Below are 15,739 nucleotides of genomic sequence, written 5' to 3'. Positions count from 1 at the left end.
AAAGACTCCACCCCAAAACTGCTAGAACTCATCCAGGAGTTCAGTCAAGTAGCAGGCTCTAAAATCAATGCACAGAAATCAGTGGCATTCCTATACACCAACAACAAGACAAAAGAGAGACAAATGAAGGACTCGATCCCATTTACAACTGCACTCAAAACCATAAGATACCTAGGAATGAATTTAACCAAAGAGGCAAAGGATCTGTACTCAGAAAACTATAAAATACTCATGAAAGAAATTGAGGAAGACACAGAGAAATGGAAAAACGTTCCATGCTCATGGATTGGAAGAACAAACATTGTGAAGATGTCAAGGCTACCTAGAGCAGTCTACACATTCAGTGCAATCCCCATCAAAATACCATCCACTTTTTTCAAAGAAATGGAACAAATCATCCTAACATTTGTATGGCACCAAAAGAGACCCCCGAATAGCCAGAGGAATATTGAAAAAGAAAAGCAAAGCTGGCGGCATCACAATTCCAGACTTCCAGCTCTATTACAAAGCTGTCATCATCAAGACAGTATGGTACTGGCACAAAAACAGACACATCGATCAGTGGAACAGAATCGAGAGCCCAGAAATGGACCCTCAACTCTATGGTCAACTCATCTTTGACAAAGCAGGAGAGAATGTCCAATGGAAAAAAGACAGTCTCTTCAACAAATGGTGCTGGGGAAAATTGGACAGCCGCATGCAGAAGAATGAAACTGGACCATTTCCTTACACCACACACAAAAATAGACTCCAAGTGGTTGAAAGACCTAAACGTGAGACAGGAGTCCATCCAAATCCTAAAGGAGAACACAGGTAGCAACCTCTTCGACCTCAGCCGCAGCAACTTCTTTCTAGAAACGTCGCCAAAGGCAAGGGAAGCAAGGACAAAACTGAACTATTGGGATTTCATCAAGATAAAAAGCTTTTGCACAGCAAAAGAAACAGTCCACAAAACCAAAAGAGAACCGACAGAATGGGAGAAAACATTTGCAAATGACATATCAGATAAAGGGCTAGTATCCAAAATCTATAAAGAACTTATCAAACTCAACACCCAAAGAACAAATAATCCAATCAAGAAACGGGCAGAAGACATGAACAGACATTTTTCCAAAGGAGACGTCCAAATGGCCAACAGACACATGAAAAAGTGCTCAACATCGTCCGGCATCAGGGAAATCCGAATCAAAACCTCAATGAGATAGCACCTCACACCAGTCAGAATGGCTAAGATTAACAAGTCAGGAAACGACAGATGTTGGCGGGGATGCGGAGAAAGGGGAACCCTTCTACAGTGTTGGTGGGAATGCAAGCTGGTGCAACCCCTCTGGAAAACAGTATGGAGGTTCCTCCAACAGTTGAAAATAGAGCTACCCTACGATCCAGCAATTGCACTACTGGGTATTTACCACAGAGATACAAAGGTAGGGACCCGAAGGGGTACGTGCACCCCAATGTTTATAGCAGCAATGTCCACAATAGCCAAACTGTGGAAAGAGCCAAGATGTCTGTCGACAGATGAATGGATAAAGAAGATGTGGAATATATACACGAGGGAATATTATGCAGCCATCAAAAGGAATGAGATCTTGCCATTTGCAACGACGTGGATAGAACTGGAGGGTGTTATGCTGAGTGAAATAAGTCAATCAGAGAAAGACATGTATCATATGACCTCACTGATATGAGGAATTCTTAATCTCAGGAAACAAACTGAGGGTTGCTGGAGTGGTGGGGGGTGGGAGGGACGGGGTGGCTGGGTGATAGACATTGGGGAGGGTATGTGCTATGGTGAGCGCTGTGAATTGTGCAAGACTGTTGAATCACGGATCTGTACTTCTGAAACAAATAATGCAATATATGTTAAGAAAAAAAAAAGAAGAAGAAGAAGATAGCAGGAGGGGAAGAATGAAGGGGAGAAAGTCGGAGGGGGAGACGAACCATGAGAGACGATGGACTCTGAAAAACAAACTGAGGGTTCTAGCGGGGAGGGGGTGGGGGGATGGGTTAGCCTGGTGATGGGTATTAAAGAGGGCACATTCTGCGTGGAGCACTGGGTGTTATGCACAAACAATGAATCATGGAACACCGCATCAAAAACTAATGATGTAATGTATGGTGATTAACATACCAATAAAAAAATTAAAAAAAAAGAAGCTGATTCTTCAGGTTTTTCTCTGTATTTTGTGAAGCATTCGCATGCGTCAGAGCCGGCGGGAAGGCATGCTAAAGGACAAAGTTTCTGAGAATCTGCATTCCCAACATGCTCCCAGGTGCTGCTGAAGTGCTGGCCTGGGACCACCATACTTTGAGAGTGACTGCCCTGGAGCAAAGATTCTGTGATTGAATGGGAAAAAGGCAAAGTCACTTCAATAATGTTCAAGGCATTTCCCTCGTTCCAAATGTGACCCGCTGGATTCGGGGCACCAAAGACTCCTCCTCTCCGAGATTCTGATGGAAAAGCATATACACAAAGAACTAAACCAAATAGGGCAGAATACCGGATTTCTACCAGAAGTCTAGGACTCCCGAGTCAAGAGAACTGGAGACTGTAGCAGGGACCAGAATCCAAAGTTAGAAGCCTTCCTTCTTCTCCCTGAATGGAAGAGAGCTAGTTGCATCTAATGGGGCCACCTGACCACCGAAGAGTTACAGTCCGAGATGACTCAGCTGGACCTGCCAGAAAGAGAACTTCTTTGGTGTGCATATAGGATGGAACAAGGAACCAAAAGTGAGGGTCATGTCTGGTCACAGCAGGTTAAGAGGAAGAGAATACCATCTGTTTCCTGTTCTTGAAAAATAAAAATATTCAGCAAGTGCCTCAGGGATGCGGGGAATTTGGTGCACAGCCGTGAACAAGGAAGTTTGCCGCCGCCCACTACTGTGACACCGTGTGTCAGCCGACTGAGACCCAAGTAACTAAAATACCAGATATTAAATTAATTCTTTGTCCCAGGCATACCCAGCATGAAAGAGGTATAAGTGTTTGGGGTTTGGTTTTGTCTTGTTTGAGAGAGAGAAAGAGAGAGAGCGCGGGCCGGTGTGCTGGGGAGGGGCAGAGGGAGAGAGAGAGACTCTTAAGCAGGCTCCAACCTCGGGCTCATCTCCGGACCCTGAGATCAGGAAAACAGGTATAACTCTTATTCGATGTCTTGGATGCGATAGGAAACGTTCCCATAAGATTGGATAGAAGGTGAACCTTTCCCTATGAATTTTTCACTGTGCTGAGTCCTCTCTTGTCACTGTGGCACCACTGATGCTCCCCGAGGCTCCCTTCTCTGCATCCCGGGGAAGGAGCCTAGAAGGACATTCCCTATCATCCCTTCTCCCTTAGGTCCTGGTTAGCGTCTGCCAAAGAGAGGCACTCCCTCGAGATTCGGAACGTGGATGAGAAGGAGCACCATTGTCCGGAAGCCTTTGCAAACACACAGCGGTTGTGCTTCGGGGCTGACGACATGAGAACCGCCTGGCTCAACGCCCCAGTTCGCTCCCCGGACGCTTGCATCCCCAGCCCTCCCGGGCTTGGGCAAGCCTCTCATTTCCTAGGTGGACTTCAGTTTTCCTAATCAAATACTCTGTATAAGTGATGGGAGCTGCAATATTTCTGGAAACAATCGAAGCAAGATGAAGGAGGATCCAGAGGTGGAAAAGAGCACGGTCCAGCAATTCTGGGGCGTACGGGATGAGGCTCAGACTGGCGTCCTGTGCAGGTGTTTCCATCACAAGAGGTTTGTGCCAAATATCTATGAAAATTCTCATCTGACAGGCTTAAAAGATTCTGAGATAGCCATCCCACCAACCTGACTTTTTGCCCTGAATTTACAGCATGTCTTCATAGATTTGGGAATGTGTTAAGACACACTCAGAATATTATTTGGGCAGTGCCTTATATCACACCTCTCCTATAGCTCTAAAGAAAAATACTTGCAGCTTTTCAAATTTCAAATTGATTCATCTTTGGTATCATTAAACAGATCTTGTCTTTTATGGACGATGGTTTGCTGTCTTAATATGTCTTTCTTATTTTGATACTTTAAAATTCTTGGGCTTTTCTGAAAAATTTCCACCAAAACTTTTCATACCCACAGTAGTTATTTATTTATTTTTCTCTCTCTCCAACTAAAAGTGTTGTTTTTTGTGTGTGCAATAATCCAAGCTGCTTTTAAGTGGCCCAGGTTACAAGCTCAGACCCTGCTAAAAATTGTTTAGAATGGTTTTGTTGGACGTTTAATTCTGGCTCCAGTTACTCGTTTTATCAACTTTGTTTCTGATTGTTGAGAGGAAACATTTTATCAGAATTCTTATGTGTATGCTGAAAATGTCTCTAACCACTTTTTCTCTGGCCTTGCTGGACTGCAGGAAATTGCAATTGTTACCGGTCAAGAATTTTGTAACGTATCTTCTTCTAGTCTCTTTCTCTCTCTCCATTTCTGTCATAGCGCTTGCCCGGTCATCTCCGTTTGTTCTGCATCGGTGTTATGCATTCATTTTGTAAAATATTTGATTTATTTAGAGCGAGGGCACGAGCAGGGGGAGGGGCAGAGGAAGACGGAGAGAGAGAGACTCCCAAGCCGACTCCATGCTCTGCTCTACCCCAGGACCCTGAGAACCACGACTTGAGCCATCCAGGTGCTCCTGCCTTCATTTTAAAGTTAAAAATCTGTCCCTATTTATTTTTAAGCTAAAAATCAATTTAAGTATATTATGAATAAAATAATAATCAGTCTTTAAGCTGAATTGCCAAGTACAATGTAGGTAGGCGTTACTGTGACTCATCCTGTCTATATCAAGTATTCAGACAAAAGTATTGCATCAGTGAAAAAGGATTATTCGAACAGAATCGATCTATTGACATGACTAGCTCAATGACGGGCTTATGTGTAACACTAAAAACAGTGCACATGGCCAACATTTGCATTGCATCACAGCAATAACATGTGATAGGACAGTTGGAGGGAAATTTATTTCTACTTGAACAACAAAGCTGTGTTTCATGGTGAAGTATCTTACACTGCTTCTGTTTTGAAATTTCAGTTAAAGCTCATTATAATTATGTAAAATGCTACACTTCTTCTCAGGTGTGCCAGCTACATTTCAAGTGCTCCGTAGCCCCATGTGGCTAGTGGCTGCCATATTGAATACTACAGCTTCTAGAAAATATTCAAATATTTGGAAATCAAATACATACTCCTAAATAATCCATGAATGAAAAAAGACATCACAAAGAATATAGAAAATATTCTAAACTGAATGATAGTGAAAACAGGATATACAAAAGTTTGTGAGACATAGATACGCGTGTGTAGAGGAAATTTCTTTTTTCAAAAAAATAAAGATGTATTTGTTTATTTTAGAGACGAGGGGGAAGGGCAGAGGGAGAGGGAGAGAAAGAATCTCAAGCAGACTCCCCACCAAACCCAAGAGCCTGAGACCATGACCCGAGTCCTAATCAAGAGCGGGCCACTTAACTGAATGAGCCAGCCAGGAGCCCCGAGAGGAAAATTTCATAGATTTCTATCCTTACGTTAGAAAAGAAGAAATTTTAACAATCTATAGGTATTGTGGATAACATGCTGTAGAGACTCAGGATATTACTACCTTCTGAAGAATATTGAGTTTGTTTTAGCAGGCACTTAAAGTACTGGCAGATCACTTTGACTTTGGGAAGGCTTGGTTTTAGCCATCACTCGCAAGGGATTACTTCAACCTTGTTCTTCTTTTAGGGCAAATCTGTTTGTCCTGATATGGTTTTCACACCTAAAATATGACCCGTTCAGTATTCCAGTGGAATGTTTGATGAACTAGAACCTCAGATTCTGTCTTTGCTGCCATGGGCAACTGCGGACATCTGTCACATCTCTTTCAGGCTTCCAGAAAAAAATTCCTCCTGGACCCTTTGGGGATGACAGTTCCTTATCGCGTCTGCCTGCATTTGGTCACTTCCCTGGGCCTTCGAACAGTTGTTGTAAAATTGTTATTATTTTGTATTTTCTACATAGGTTATCAAGTGTTATTACAGGAGCGCTGGGAGCTGGAAACTCAGCCCTGAGATTTCAAACAGCTGTTCTGACCCAGCAGGGAGGAAACAGCCTTGTAGGCACTGACCCCTTCTAGTTGCCCAAATCCCCATCTTTCATGCTTTGCTCCAGTGTAGAGATGTTTCTAGAAAGGCACAAATTGTAAAGTTGGCTATTTTCATAGCCTTGGCCAAGACAACCCTGCGTCCTCAGCCCACCCCCACCTCCACCCACATCACATCTTTCTTACTGGTACGTAGACTGGAGTTTCCAGAACATACCCACGCATGCCTTCCCCATTCTGTGAGGCTCAGGCAGTGATGGTGGTGCAAGAACTATCCCTCCCCCTGAAATGTGGTGGGAGTTTTCTCCCTTGATCTTTCATCATAAAGGAGAAAAAACAAACAAACAAACAAAAAAACCCCACTGCATTTGATGCAATTAAAACCAATCCCTTTAGGGTTTTGAATGACTGACAACGTTTTGAGTGACTTGCCATTGAGAGTCACTGAAAGGCTATCATTTGGTCAATGCTTATATTTTCTGTTATGAAACTTAACGAAACTAACCGTCAAAACAAGATCACTCAAATTACAGAAATTAATCTTGTAATGGAAATGCAAATGATTTTAGCTTTTACTCCATAGCTCTGAAGTTGGGAGTCTACTCACTTGGAGGTATGACGGCCTTGATCCATTTACCCTTGGCGTGTTTACCAATCGTCCCAAACCCAATGGAAGACAATTCCAACTGGAATGCCCGTTGTTTCTTTTCTGATAATGAAACAAGTGATTTTAACTCTCACACAGAAGAATAAACGCCTGAGAATAACAAAGGAAATATAACCATGTAGACTGAGGAGGAAATCGGGTGTGCCGTACTACACTCCAAGCCTCTGTAATCAAATCAGCATTTTATTCATAACAAAGGAAAAAAGTCGAAGACCAAAACAGAATTGAAAATCCTGACATGGATCTTTGGGAATATGAAAACTTCTTACATGATGAATGTTGTGTTTCAGTTCAGCGGGGAATGGGCATATGTAATAAATGGCTCTGGCACAAGGACTATCTCTTTTTTTTTATTGAGAGGAGATTTTTATTGATTTGAGAGAGACAGAGATAGGGAGAGAGATAGCGAGAGAGCGGGAGTGAGGGGAGGGAGAGGGAGAAGCAGGCTCCCCCGCTGAGCAGGGAGCCCGACGCGGGGCTCAATCCCAGGACCCCGGGATCATGACCTGAGCCAAAGGCAGCCGCTTAACCCTCTGAGCCCCCCCAGGCGCCCCCACAAGGACTATCCTAAGTATACACTCAAAATAAGTCTCTGTGGTGCCTTGAGACCCTTTTCTGAACCTCCCAGCAGAAGAAATGCTCCAGCTTTCTTAGGAGTCCATTGAGTCTGGGGAAGGTGGGTGTCATGGATTGTAGAGAATCTCCAACCAGAGGGCAGGTGTCCAGACAGACCTGAGGCCGTGTCTTCTGATTTCGGATTGCCCTCCCGCACTGTCTCCCCCACCTCCAGTTCCCACCTCTCCCGGAAGAAGGTAGCTGGAGGCCCTCGGCCCCACAGCTGCAGGAAAGGAAAAGAGGAGCATATTGGGAGGCATTTTGCCCCGGTCTGCTCCTATTCGGTTTCCATCAGTTGGTCAGACTCCCCAGAAGCCCCTAGAACCTCGAAGAAGCTGAGGGGCCCCTGAGGCGCCTCCATGTCCTTATGCAGTCAGGTGGCCAGAGCCAGACACCCCCCCGAAATCCTGCCGTCCTCCCCAATCGCAGGTGGCTTCTGAGGGACCCTGTCTGTAGGAGCAGCCCTCCAAAAGGACACCCCCGTGTTGCAGAGGTCTCCCCCCTCCAGCCGGCAGGCTACTCCCTGCAGCGTTTAAGTCATTCAACTGCTTCCTTTGCAGGTTGCCTGGAAGGGCTGATGAGGGCCCCGGGGTGCGAGCGGGGAACTGGGGAACGCACCCGCCTCTCGACGCATCAGACACCCCCCAGGAGCCTGGGGTGGCCAGCGACCCCCGGGGATGGAGAGAGCAGGGGACGGGGCTGGCAGCCGGCTCCAGGGGCCGCGGTCCAGCGTAAGCTCAGATGGGCGCGCTCTTGAGCAGCTGTCTGTGAGCCTTCTCGAATTCCTTCTGCAACCGGCACAGTCCCTCCAGCAGGGGCTCCTGGAGGGGCGCCCCTTCGGAGCCCTGCCCGCGGCTGATCGGCGTCTCCCGCGCGGCCCGCAGCAGGCCGCGCTGCTGGGAGTCCCGGTAGGCCGGGTACCTGTAGGAGCGGCCCTCGTTTTCCCACAGGACGCCGTCCACCAGCTGCAGCAGCTCCCGCAGCTGCGCCTCCTGCCGGGCGCCGGCCGCCGCGTTGTCGAAGGCGCAGTGGCGCCGCGCGCACAGCGCGTCCAGCTGGGCCAGGTGCTGGTTGTCGGTGGCCCGCACGTACTCGTCCAGGGAGCCGCCCTCCAGGTCCTCCTTGCGCGTGAACACCAGCACCGTGTGCGCCAGGACGCCCACCCCGAAGGCCTCCTGCAGGCGCCGCACGGCCCGCCGGTCCTCGTCGGTGAAGCGGCCCAGCTGCGTCACCAGCAGCAGGGCGTGCGGCCCGGGCGCCGAGAAGGCCACCGCCTCGCAGATGGCCCTTGCCGCCGCCTCCGGCCCGGCCCGCGGGGACAGGATGTCGGGGGTGTCGATCACCTCGAGCTCCCGCCCGGCCCAGTCGCGGCTGCCCCGCTGGAGGGTCAGGGTGACCGGTCGAGGGCTGAGTTTAGACTCGAACTCTCTCCGGCCCAGGATGCTGTTTCCGGTGGCGCTTTTCCCGCTGCCCGTTTTGCCCACCAGGAGCAGCCTCAGTGTCCGCGGGCTCCGTGGGTCCTCCCCGAGGCCTAGAAGCACCGAGACAAAGCACAGGGGGCTGGGGTTAGAGCCGTGCCGGGTGGGGGTGGGAGAGGCGAAGACCCGGGTCTGCACCCGAGACCGGCGGGGGCTCACGTCCTGTCTTGCCTTTTTTTTTTTAATTGTGGTAAATACACGATATAAAAAATATATACTATGACATAAAATTTATCACTGTACTCACTTTTAGGCGTGCAACTCAGTGGCGCTCAGGACATTCACAGTGTTGTGCAATCATCTCCACCGAGCATCTCAAGAACGTTTTCCTCACCCCAAGTTGTAATTGCATTTGCTTTTCTGTGTCTGGCTTATTTCGCTTAGCATAGTGTTTCCCAGTTCATTCATGTCGTAGCACGGGTTAGAATTTCCTTCCTTTTGAAGGCTGAATACTACCCCGTTGTAGGGAGAGAGCACTTTTTGTTGATTCATATCCACACATGAACATTTGGGCTGTTTCCGCCCTTTGTTACTGTGAATTGTGCGGCCCTGAACATCAGGGTACAAATGTCTCTGAGTCCCCGCTCTCCATTCTGTTGGGTATCTACCCCGAAGGGAGACTGCCGGCTGGTGAGGTTTTCGAACTCCTTCTCAGGGCCGTCTCTTCCCACCCAGGTGGGAGATTAGCCCAGCATGAATATGGGACCCTGAGCTTTGCCGAAGATCCCTGACTGAAGATCCTTCTCGGTAAGAGAAGGAAGAGAAGAAGTATGTGGCCTCTGTGTCTAGGTCCTCCCTCTGAGGCAACTGACCGCGTCACCTTCTTCAGCTTTTCCCACTGGGAAGGTTGGGAGTGGGGGACCACCTCAGCCAGACCCCAGGCTCCAAGCGCAGAGGCATGCTGGCTCCACATTGTTGGGCAACAACCTGAAAGTTTGGGCTGGACGTTCTCACCCCGCAGAATATCAGAACCATGAGCAGAGAGAAAAGACCGGGAGATGCCCCCTTAATATGGAGAAGCCCAGGGTGAGGATTCTCAGACACACCTGGGGCCGAGGGCAGGAGGGGAGTTCCTTTCGGGCCTTTCCGATCCCAGACCCAGAGCACACAGAGCAATGCCACATCATAGCTGGTTTCCAGGTCTGTTCCCCACTGAAGAGACTGACGTGTCTCCGTGTCAGAGCCCTCGGCCTCCTGAAGGCGGGATGGGCCTGTCTTCCTGACTCTCCTGAGCAACGGCATGCTTTTCTGCTGTCGCCCCGCTGCCTATCAGGACTGAGTGGCTTTGGCTCCCTCTGGCTTCCCCCGGCGGGCTTGAAAGGAATGTGGGTGAGTGGGTGGGAGCTTCCAGGAAGCACGCAGAAATTTCTGGCAAATTTCTTATGTGGCTTATTAAAAAGGCTCTCTCCCGGTGCCTCAGGCCATGGAGGTTCATAGAGTAAAAAAAAAAAAAAAAAAGCCATTTGTGTTAAAATACACAACGAATCACAAATAATTTCTGCTGGCCAGGAAAATGGATGGATTTCCAGCATTCCCAGATTCCGTCTCCCCAGGTGAGATGGCCATGTTGAGCCCTCGGAAGTGGCGTGCCTGACCGTGATGCAATAGCTTTTGGGGGGACAGAGCCCCGTGAGAAGGCTAGGCCCGGTTCTGAGGCAGCAGTCGGCCGAGGACACTCTGCTTGTCCCCAGGGTGCTCTGCAGCCCGTAGGACCCCAGGAGCTCTCACATGGGCTCCGGCCAACAGGGTCTGTTGCTTTCAGAGCCTCAGGCCCGGGTGAGCCGTTTGGTCACCCTGAGCATCGGCACATGCCTCCTGGGGACGAAAGCCCAGAACGCACGGACCCTTTCCCTTGGGCCTGGCACAGAGACTTCGTAAAGGGGGCAACGAGCACTGTGTCTCCCCTTCCTTTCGCCTGCTCCGCCTCTCGGGGACCTTTCCCTCTTACTTGGCTGCAGTAGAGAAGGGCCCCGACCCAAAGGCCCTCTGACGGCGGCCCGGGTGGGCACATCTCTGACCGGGTTGAGCCCCGCTGCCTGTCCCAGCGCACCACCCGCTCTCCGAACGTCCCCATCCACACCCCGCTCACGTTCATTTCTGCCAGGGAGTAGTTTACCTCCTAGAATGTCTCGTCTAGGATCCTGACACAGCACTCCTGCAGGATTGTCCTCGAGAGTCTGTTCGTGTTCTTCTTCCTCTGGCTAGAGAAGATCATAATATGTCTCAGTAGTCTTTCAACAGAGTTTAAGAGGCACCTGACTTTTGCCTTTCTCTTGCCAGAAGCATTGGTTTGAGGGGGAGCAGCCTGAATGGGGGGCTGGAGGGGGTCGGAGGGGACCCCACTTCCCTTGCTCTCCTCTCTCCCCGCCCCCCACCACTGTGGTCTCTACTGTCACTCTAAGAGACTTCATGGAGAAAGGTGAGTGGCCCTGCCGGCTCAGGAGTGGGTGACATTTGGATAGACAGGGACCTGGAGCTGTTCTGTGAGGACAGAAAGGAGCAGAGGGCAGAGGCAGGTCTGATCCTGGGTCCTGAGAGCGGTCGAAAGATCTGGAGGGCACGAGCAGGGAGTTGTGGCGGGGGACTGGCCTGGCGTGGCGGGGGGGAGTCCCAGGGGTGTCTTGGGCCAAAAAGAACCGTCCAGGCCTGACCTGTGGGGAAGGCTCGGCAGTGAGGCTTGCAGAGGGCAAGAGGTGGGTGGCCGGGTTCTGCGGTGAGGACGACAGGGAAGGGGCCTTCGGGCTGGGGGGCGGAGTCCCGCTGAGAGCCAGGGGACCTCAGTGCTCCTCTCCAACCACCATCATTACGAGGGCCACACTGCCTGGGCCCTAGTGTTCCCGTAAGTGTGAGTGCGGGGCCTGAGCTAAACGTCCCTGAGATCTCCTCCCCTGTGAGGTTCCAACACACTTTATGACATCTGCTAGAGCAACTCCTAGTCCTCCTTGCAAAGTAGGGCCATGTCCTTCCGACCAGGACCGCAACACACACCCATGCTCACAAACACACACACCCACACTCACATATACACACAAACCCAACACACACCCACACACTCACAAACCCAACACACACCCCACTAAAACACAACACACACCCACACTCACAAACATATACCCACAAACACACTCACAAACATGCAAACACACATTCACAAACACAACACACATTCACAAGCAAACACACACAAACCCAACACGTACACCCACACACTCACATACACACACTCACAAACAGAACACACATCCACACATTCACAAACACAACACACACCTACACACTCACAAACACAATACTCACCCACACTCACAAACATACAAACACACACTCACAAACATATACACATAATCACAACACACACCCACACACTCACAAACACAACAGACACCTACACACCCACAAACACAACACAATCCCACGCTCACAAACATACGCAGTCACAAACACAACACACACACTCACAAACACAACACACACCCGCACAGTCACAAACATACAGACTCACAAACATACACTCAAAGCATTACCACACACGTACTCGCAAACCTATAAACACATATACACATAAACACAAACATAACACATGCACATAAGCTCACATACACACAAACATAGCACACACACACAAACATAAATATACAGCACGCATATCTACACAAACACACACATCCACACACACACACCCACATAAACACACACATTCCCACACACGCATCACACACACTGCACCCAAACACTCCCAAACACGACACATACTCACACAAACACAAAAACACAGCACACACGGAAGCATACATACTCTTCACATGTACACAAACAACACATACGAACACACACACAGCACACAGGCGCACAGACACAGTCCCCTCCCACTCGGACTTACCACTCTGTCAGCTGCGGGGCAAGAGGAATGGCGGTGTTTTCTGTCTCCTGGGGCCATGTGCTCATGTGAATTCTTTGTTTTTCCTTTTGGGGCCGACACATCGTAGGCTTCTGCGGACCTTGAGGGGAAGAGGTAGAGGAAAGTGTCCACCGCGTAGGAACAGAGAAAGGACATGGCTTCTCTTTCTCAGCAAACTGGGATGAGAAAGCTCAGCTCCAGAACTGCCCTGAAAGAGCAGCTGTGGGCTGTGGGGGGAACAGGAAGTGAATGGGAAGACGCAGGCCAGGCCCTCCTCAGTCAGAAGACGTGCCGTTTGCATCTTGTCTGCGGTTTTGGTAGTAGGAACAGGAAAAACAAGAACACCGGTGTCGTTAGTATTTTGATCCTGCACGAGGACAACTAGATCTCGGAGGCTTAGGGAGAAGCAGCAGATGCTCCAGGAAATTTTGTGCCAGGGGAACGATTTTTCACGGATCTCCCTTTTGTGCGAGTTCCCACTTCCCACAGAGAGCCCATGGCTTCACCATCGTGGCAGCTGCCTGCCATCTCTTCCTCCCTCCTTAATTCCAACTTCCTTTAAGTATTTTCTCTCAGGACAAGGACTGGAACGGAAGCACCAGCCCTTCCCGGGGCCTCAGTCTCCCGTCCTCAGATTGGAGCTGCCCCACCAGCTCCCCTGGGCCTCCCGCCCCTGGCACTGGGGGCCTTGGGACTCGTCAGCTGCACAGCGGTTGAGCCAATCCCTTAGAATAAATCATGTAGCCAATTCTTTTTTCTAAAGTGATTTTCTTTCCTTTTTTTTAAGATTTTATTTATTTATTTGAGAGAGAGGTTGAGATAGAGAGAGCATGAGAGGGGGGAGGGTCAGAGGGAGAAGCAGACTCCCTGCTGAGCAGGGAGCCCAGTGCGGGACTCGATCCCGGGACTCCAGGATCATGACCTGAGCCGAAGGCAGTCGCGTAACCAACTGAGCCACCCAGGCGCCCGCCAATTCTTTATAATAAATCTCTTTATGCATGTGTACACACACACACACACACACACACACATGTCTGACAATTCCAAAATCTGAGTCATATCTGAGTCTGGTTTGCTCTGTGTCTAGACTGTGCTTCTGGCTTCTTAGCACGCCATGTGCTGACGTGCCAGGCTGGACGCGATCTATGGGATATCAGGAAGTGATGTAACTAGGGCTATAGCACGAGGTTGTGTGTTCATCTGTCTAGGAGGCAGGCTGCATTCATGTTTGCTGTAGTTGTAGGTGCAGAGTTTTCGGTTTCCTCTGGCACTCTAGTCTCATTTCACTGTTGTCTGTGGGTTTCCCTAAGAAGCCCTTCTTAAATAGAGTTTGTGCTACGCCGTTCTTTTGGCTTTAATTCACTGTGTTTACACCAAAGCCCTGTCGATGTGGTGGCGGGAATGGGTGGGGGGAGCATGATCTTGAAATTAAATCACCCTCTCTTAGTGGGTCTGTGATGGGCTGTGATCATCACAATTTATTTACCTTTTCCTCCACTGTGCCTGCTCTGAGTGAATCAGGTGATCTCGTCACTTTCCACCTTTTTCTCCCCATTTGATTCCAGCCTCTCTCTTCTTCCCTCTTCTCCGGCCTTGAGGGACTTCCTTTACGTACTTGATGCTTCATCCCACCTTTTTTCTCTGGAGCTGCTGTGAAGAACTGGAACCAAAATGTTTCTCCGGGAAGGTGTTCTCTTAATAAAAAGATTTCGATAAGCATTTTGGAGGTTTAATGGAGATTTGGAGGTTTAAAATGTTCACTATTAACACTATTTTCAATGTTTAGAGGAAATATACACAAAGACCGTAAAAGACAAATAAATTTCATGTATAAAAAACATAAGGTGGATGTAAAATTATCATTATTTGTAAATGTTATGATTTTATATCTGGCAAAACCAAGAGAATAAACCAAGGGGCGCCTGGGTAGCTCAGTCAGTTAAGCATCCAACTCTTGATTTCGAGCCAAGTCATGATCTCAGGGTCCTGGGATCGAGGCTCGTATCAGGATCCCTGCACATGCTGGAGTCTCCTTGAGATTTTCTCTCTCCCTCTCCCTCTGCCACCCCCCCGTTCACATGCACACACACACACACTCTCTCTCTCTCAAATAACTAAATAAATCTTTAAAAAAAATAAGCTTCTATAAACAATAAGAGAACTTAATAAATTGATGAATGCAAAATCAAATACAAACCATAAGAATTGACTAACATACAAACAGTGGCCAATTAGATATAACTTGTGATTTAAAAAATAACAAAAAGTGAAATGCCTAAGAACAGACTTGAAAACTGTGCAAACGTTCGGTATAAAGGAAACTTCTGAAGCTATGGAGCAAAGAGAACTCTCGCGTGACGTTTGGTGAAAATATAAATTGGTAGAACCCCTTTGGAAAAATCTGTAGTACCCAGGAAACCTGAATATTACACGGAGTCAGTACTGAGCTCTCCTCCCCGGAGGCACACACCCAGCAGACATTGTACCTCTTTTCCATGCAAGGGAACGCCTGTGGTATTTAGAGTGGTGGCACTCAGAAGAGCAAACCAGTAGGAAAAATGTTAGTGCCCACCAAGAGGTAAGTGTTCTCACGAAGAAGGAAAGAAGGAAACATGGTAACTGTGTGAGGAGGTGGATAGGTTAATTAGCTTGATTGGGGTGCATATTTCACAATGTCCGCCTATATCAAATCATCAAGTTGTGTACCTTAAACAGATATAATTTTTATTTGCCAATTTATTTTATTTGTCAAGGTTATACCTCAGTAAAGCTGGAAAATAAAATAAAGTAAAATGCAATCCCTATCAAAATACCATCGACTTTTTTCACAGAGCTGGAACAAATAATCCTAAAAATTTATGGAACCACAAAAGACCCCAAATAGCTAAAGGAATGTTGAAAAAGAAAACCAAAGCTGGTGGCATCACAATTACGGACTTCAAGCTCTATTACAAAGCTGTCATCATCAAGACAGTATGGTACTGGCACAAGAACAGACAC

The 15,739-nt window shown here is 48.4% G+C and overlaps 1 protein-coding gene across 2 annotated transcripts; it reads right to left on the bottom strand.

The window, feature by feature from the left end:
- Positions 1-6,913: 6,913 nt before the first annotated feature.
- On the bottom strand, positions 6,914-13,025 carry LOC114202943 (GTPase IMAP family member 6). 2 transcript variants are annotated; one of them, XM_028096333.2, is made up of 3 exons: positions 12,722-13,025; positions 10,958-11,042; positions 6,914-8,894 (listed from the first exon to the last, which is right to left on the bottom strand). In XM_028096333.2, the coding sequence occupies exons 1-3, from the start codon at positions 12,893-12,895 to the stop codon at positions 8,101-8,103; spliced, it is 1,053 nt and encodes a 350-aa protein (XP_027952134.2). In that variant the 5' UTR covers positions 12,896-13,025; the 3' UTR covers positions 6,914-8,100. The 2 variants fall into 2 exon arrangements, with proteins under 2 accessions (XP_027952134.2, XP_027952135.1); XM_028096334.2 differs by lacking the exons at positions 10,958-11,042; positions 12,722-13,025 and adding an exon at positions 9,888-10,274.
- Positions 13,026-15,739: the final 2,714 nt, after the last annotated feature.

This window comes from Eumetopias jubatus, unplaced genomic scaffold (genome assembly GCF_037043125.1).
Source record: "Eumetopias jubatus isolate StellerSeaLion01/CBP00866 unplaced genomic scaffold, mEumJub1_p1.0 scaffold_14, whole genome shotgun sequence".
In the NCBI taxonomy this organism is placed as follows: Eukaryota; Metazoa; Chordata; class Mammalia; order Carnivora; family Otariidae; genus Eumetopias; species Eumetopias jubatus.
This window is presented reverse-complemented; position numbering and strand designations above follow the sequence as displayed.

Bases quoted from the DNA above. Each gene is read 5' to 3' on its own strand.
- LOC114202943 (XM_028096333.2), bottom strand. From the start codon at position 12,895: ATGTCCTTTCTCTGTTCCTACGCGGTGGACACTTTCCTCTACCTCTTC. The intron at 11,043-12,721 runs GTAAGTCCGAGT...GATCTTCTCTAG, and splicing joins GCCCCGCAGCTGACAGAGTG to CCAGAGGAAGAAGAACACGA. The intron at 8,895-10,957 runs GTAAACTACTCC...CGGTGCTTCTAG, and splicing joins TAGACGAGACATTCTAGGAG to GCCTCGGGGAGGACCCACGG.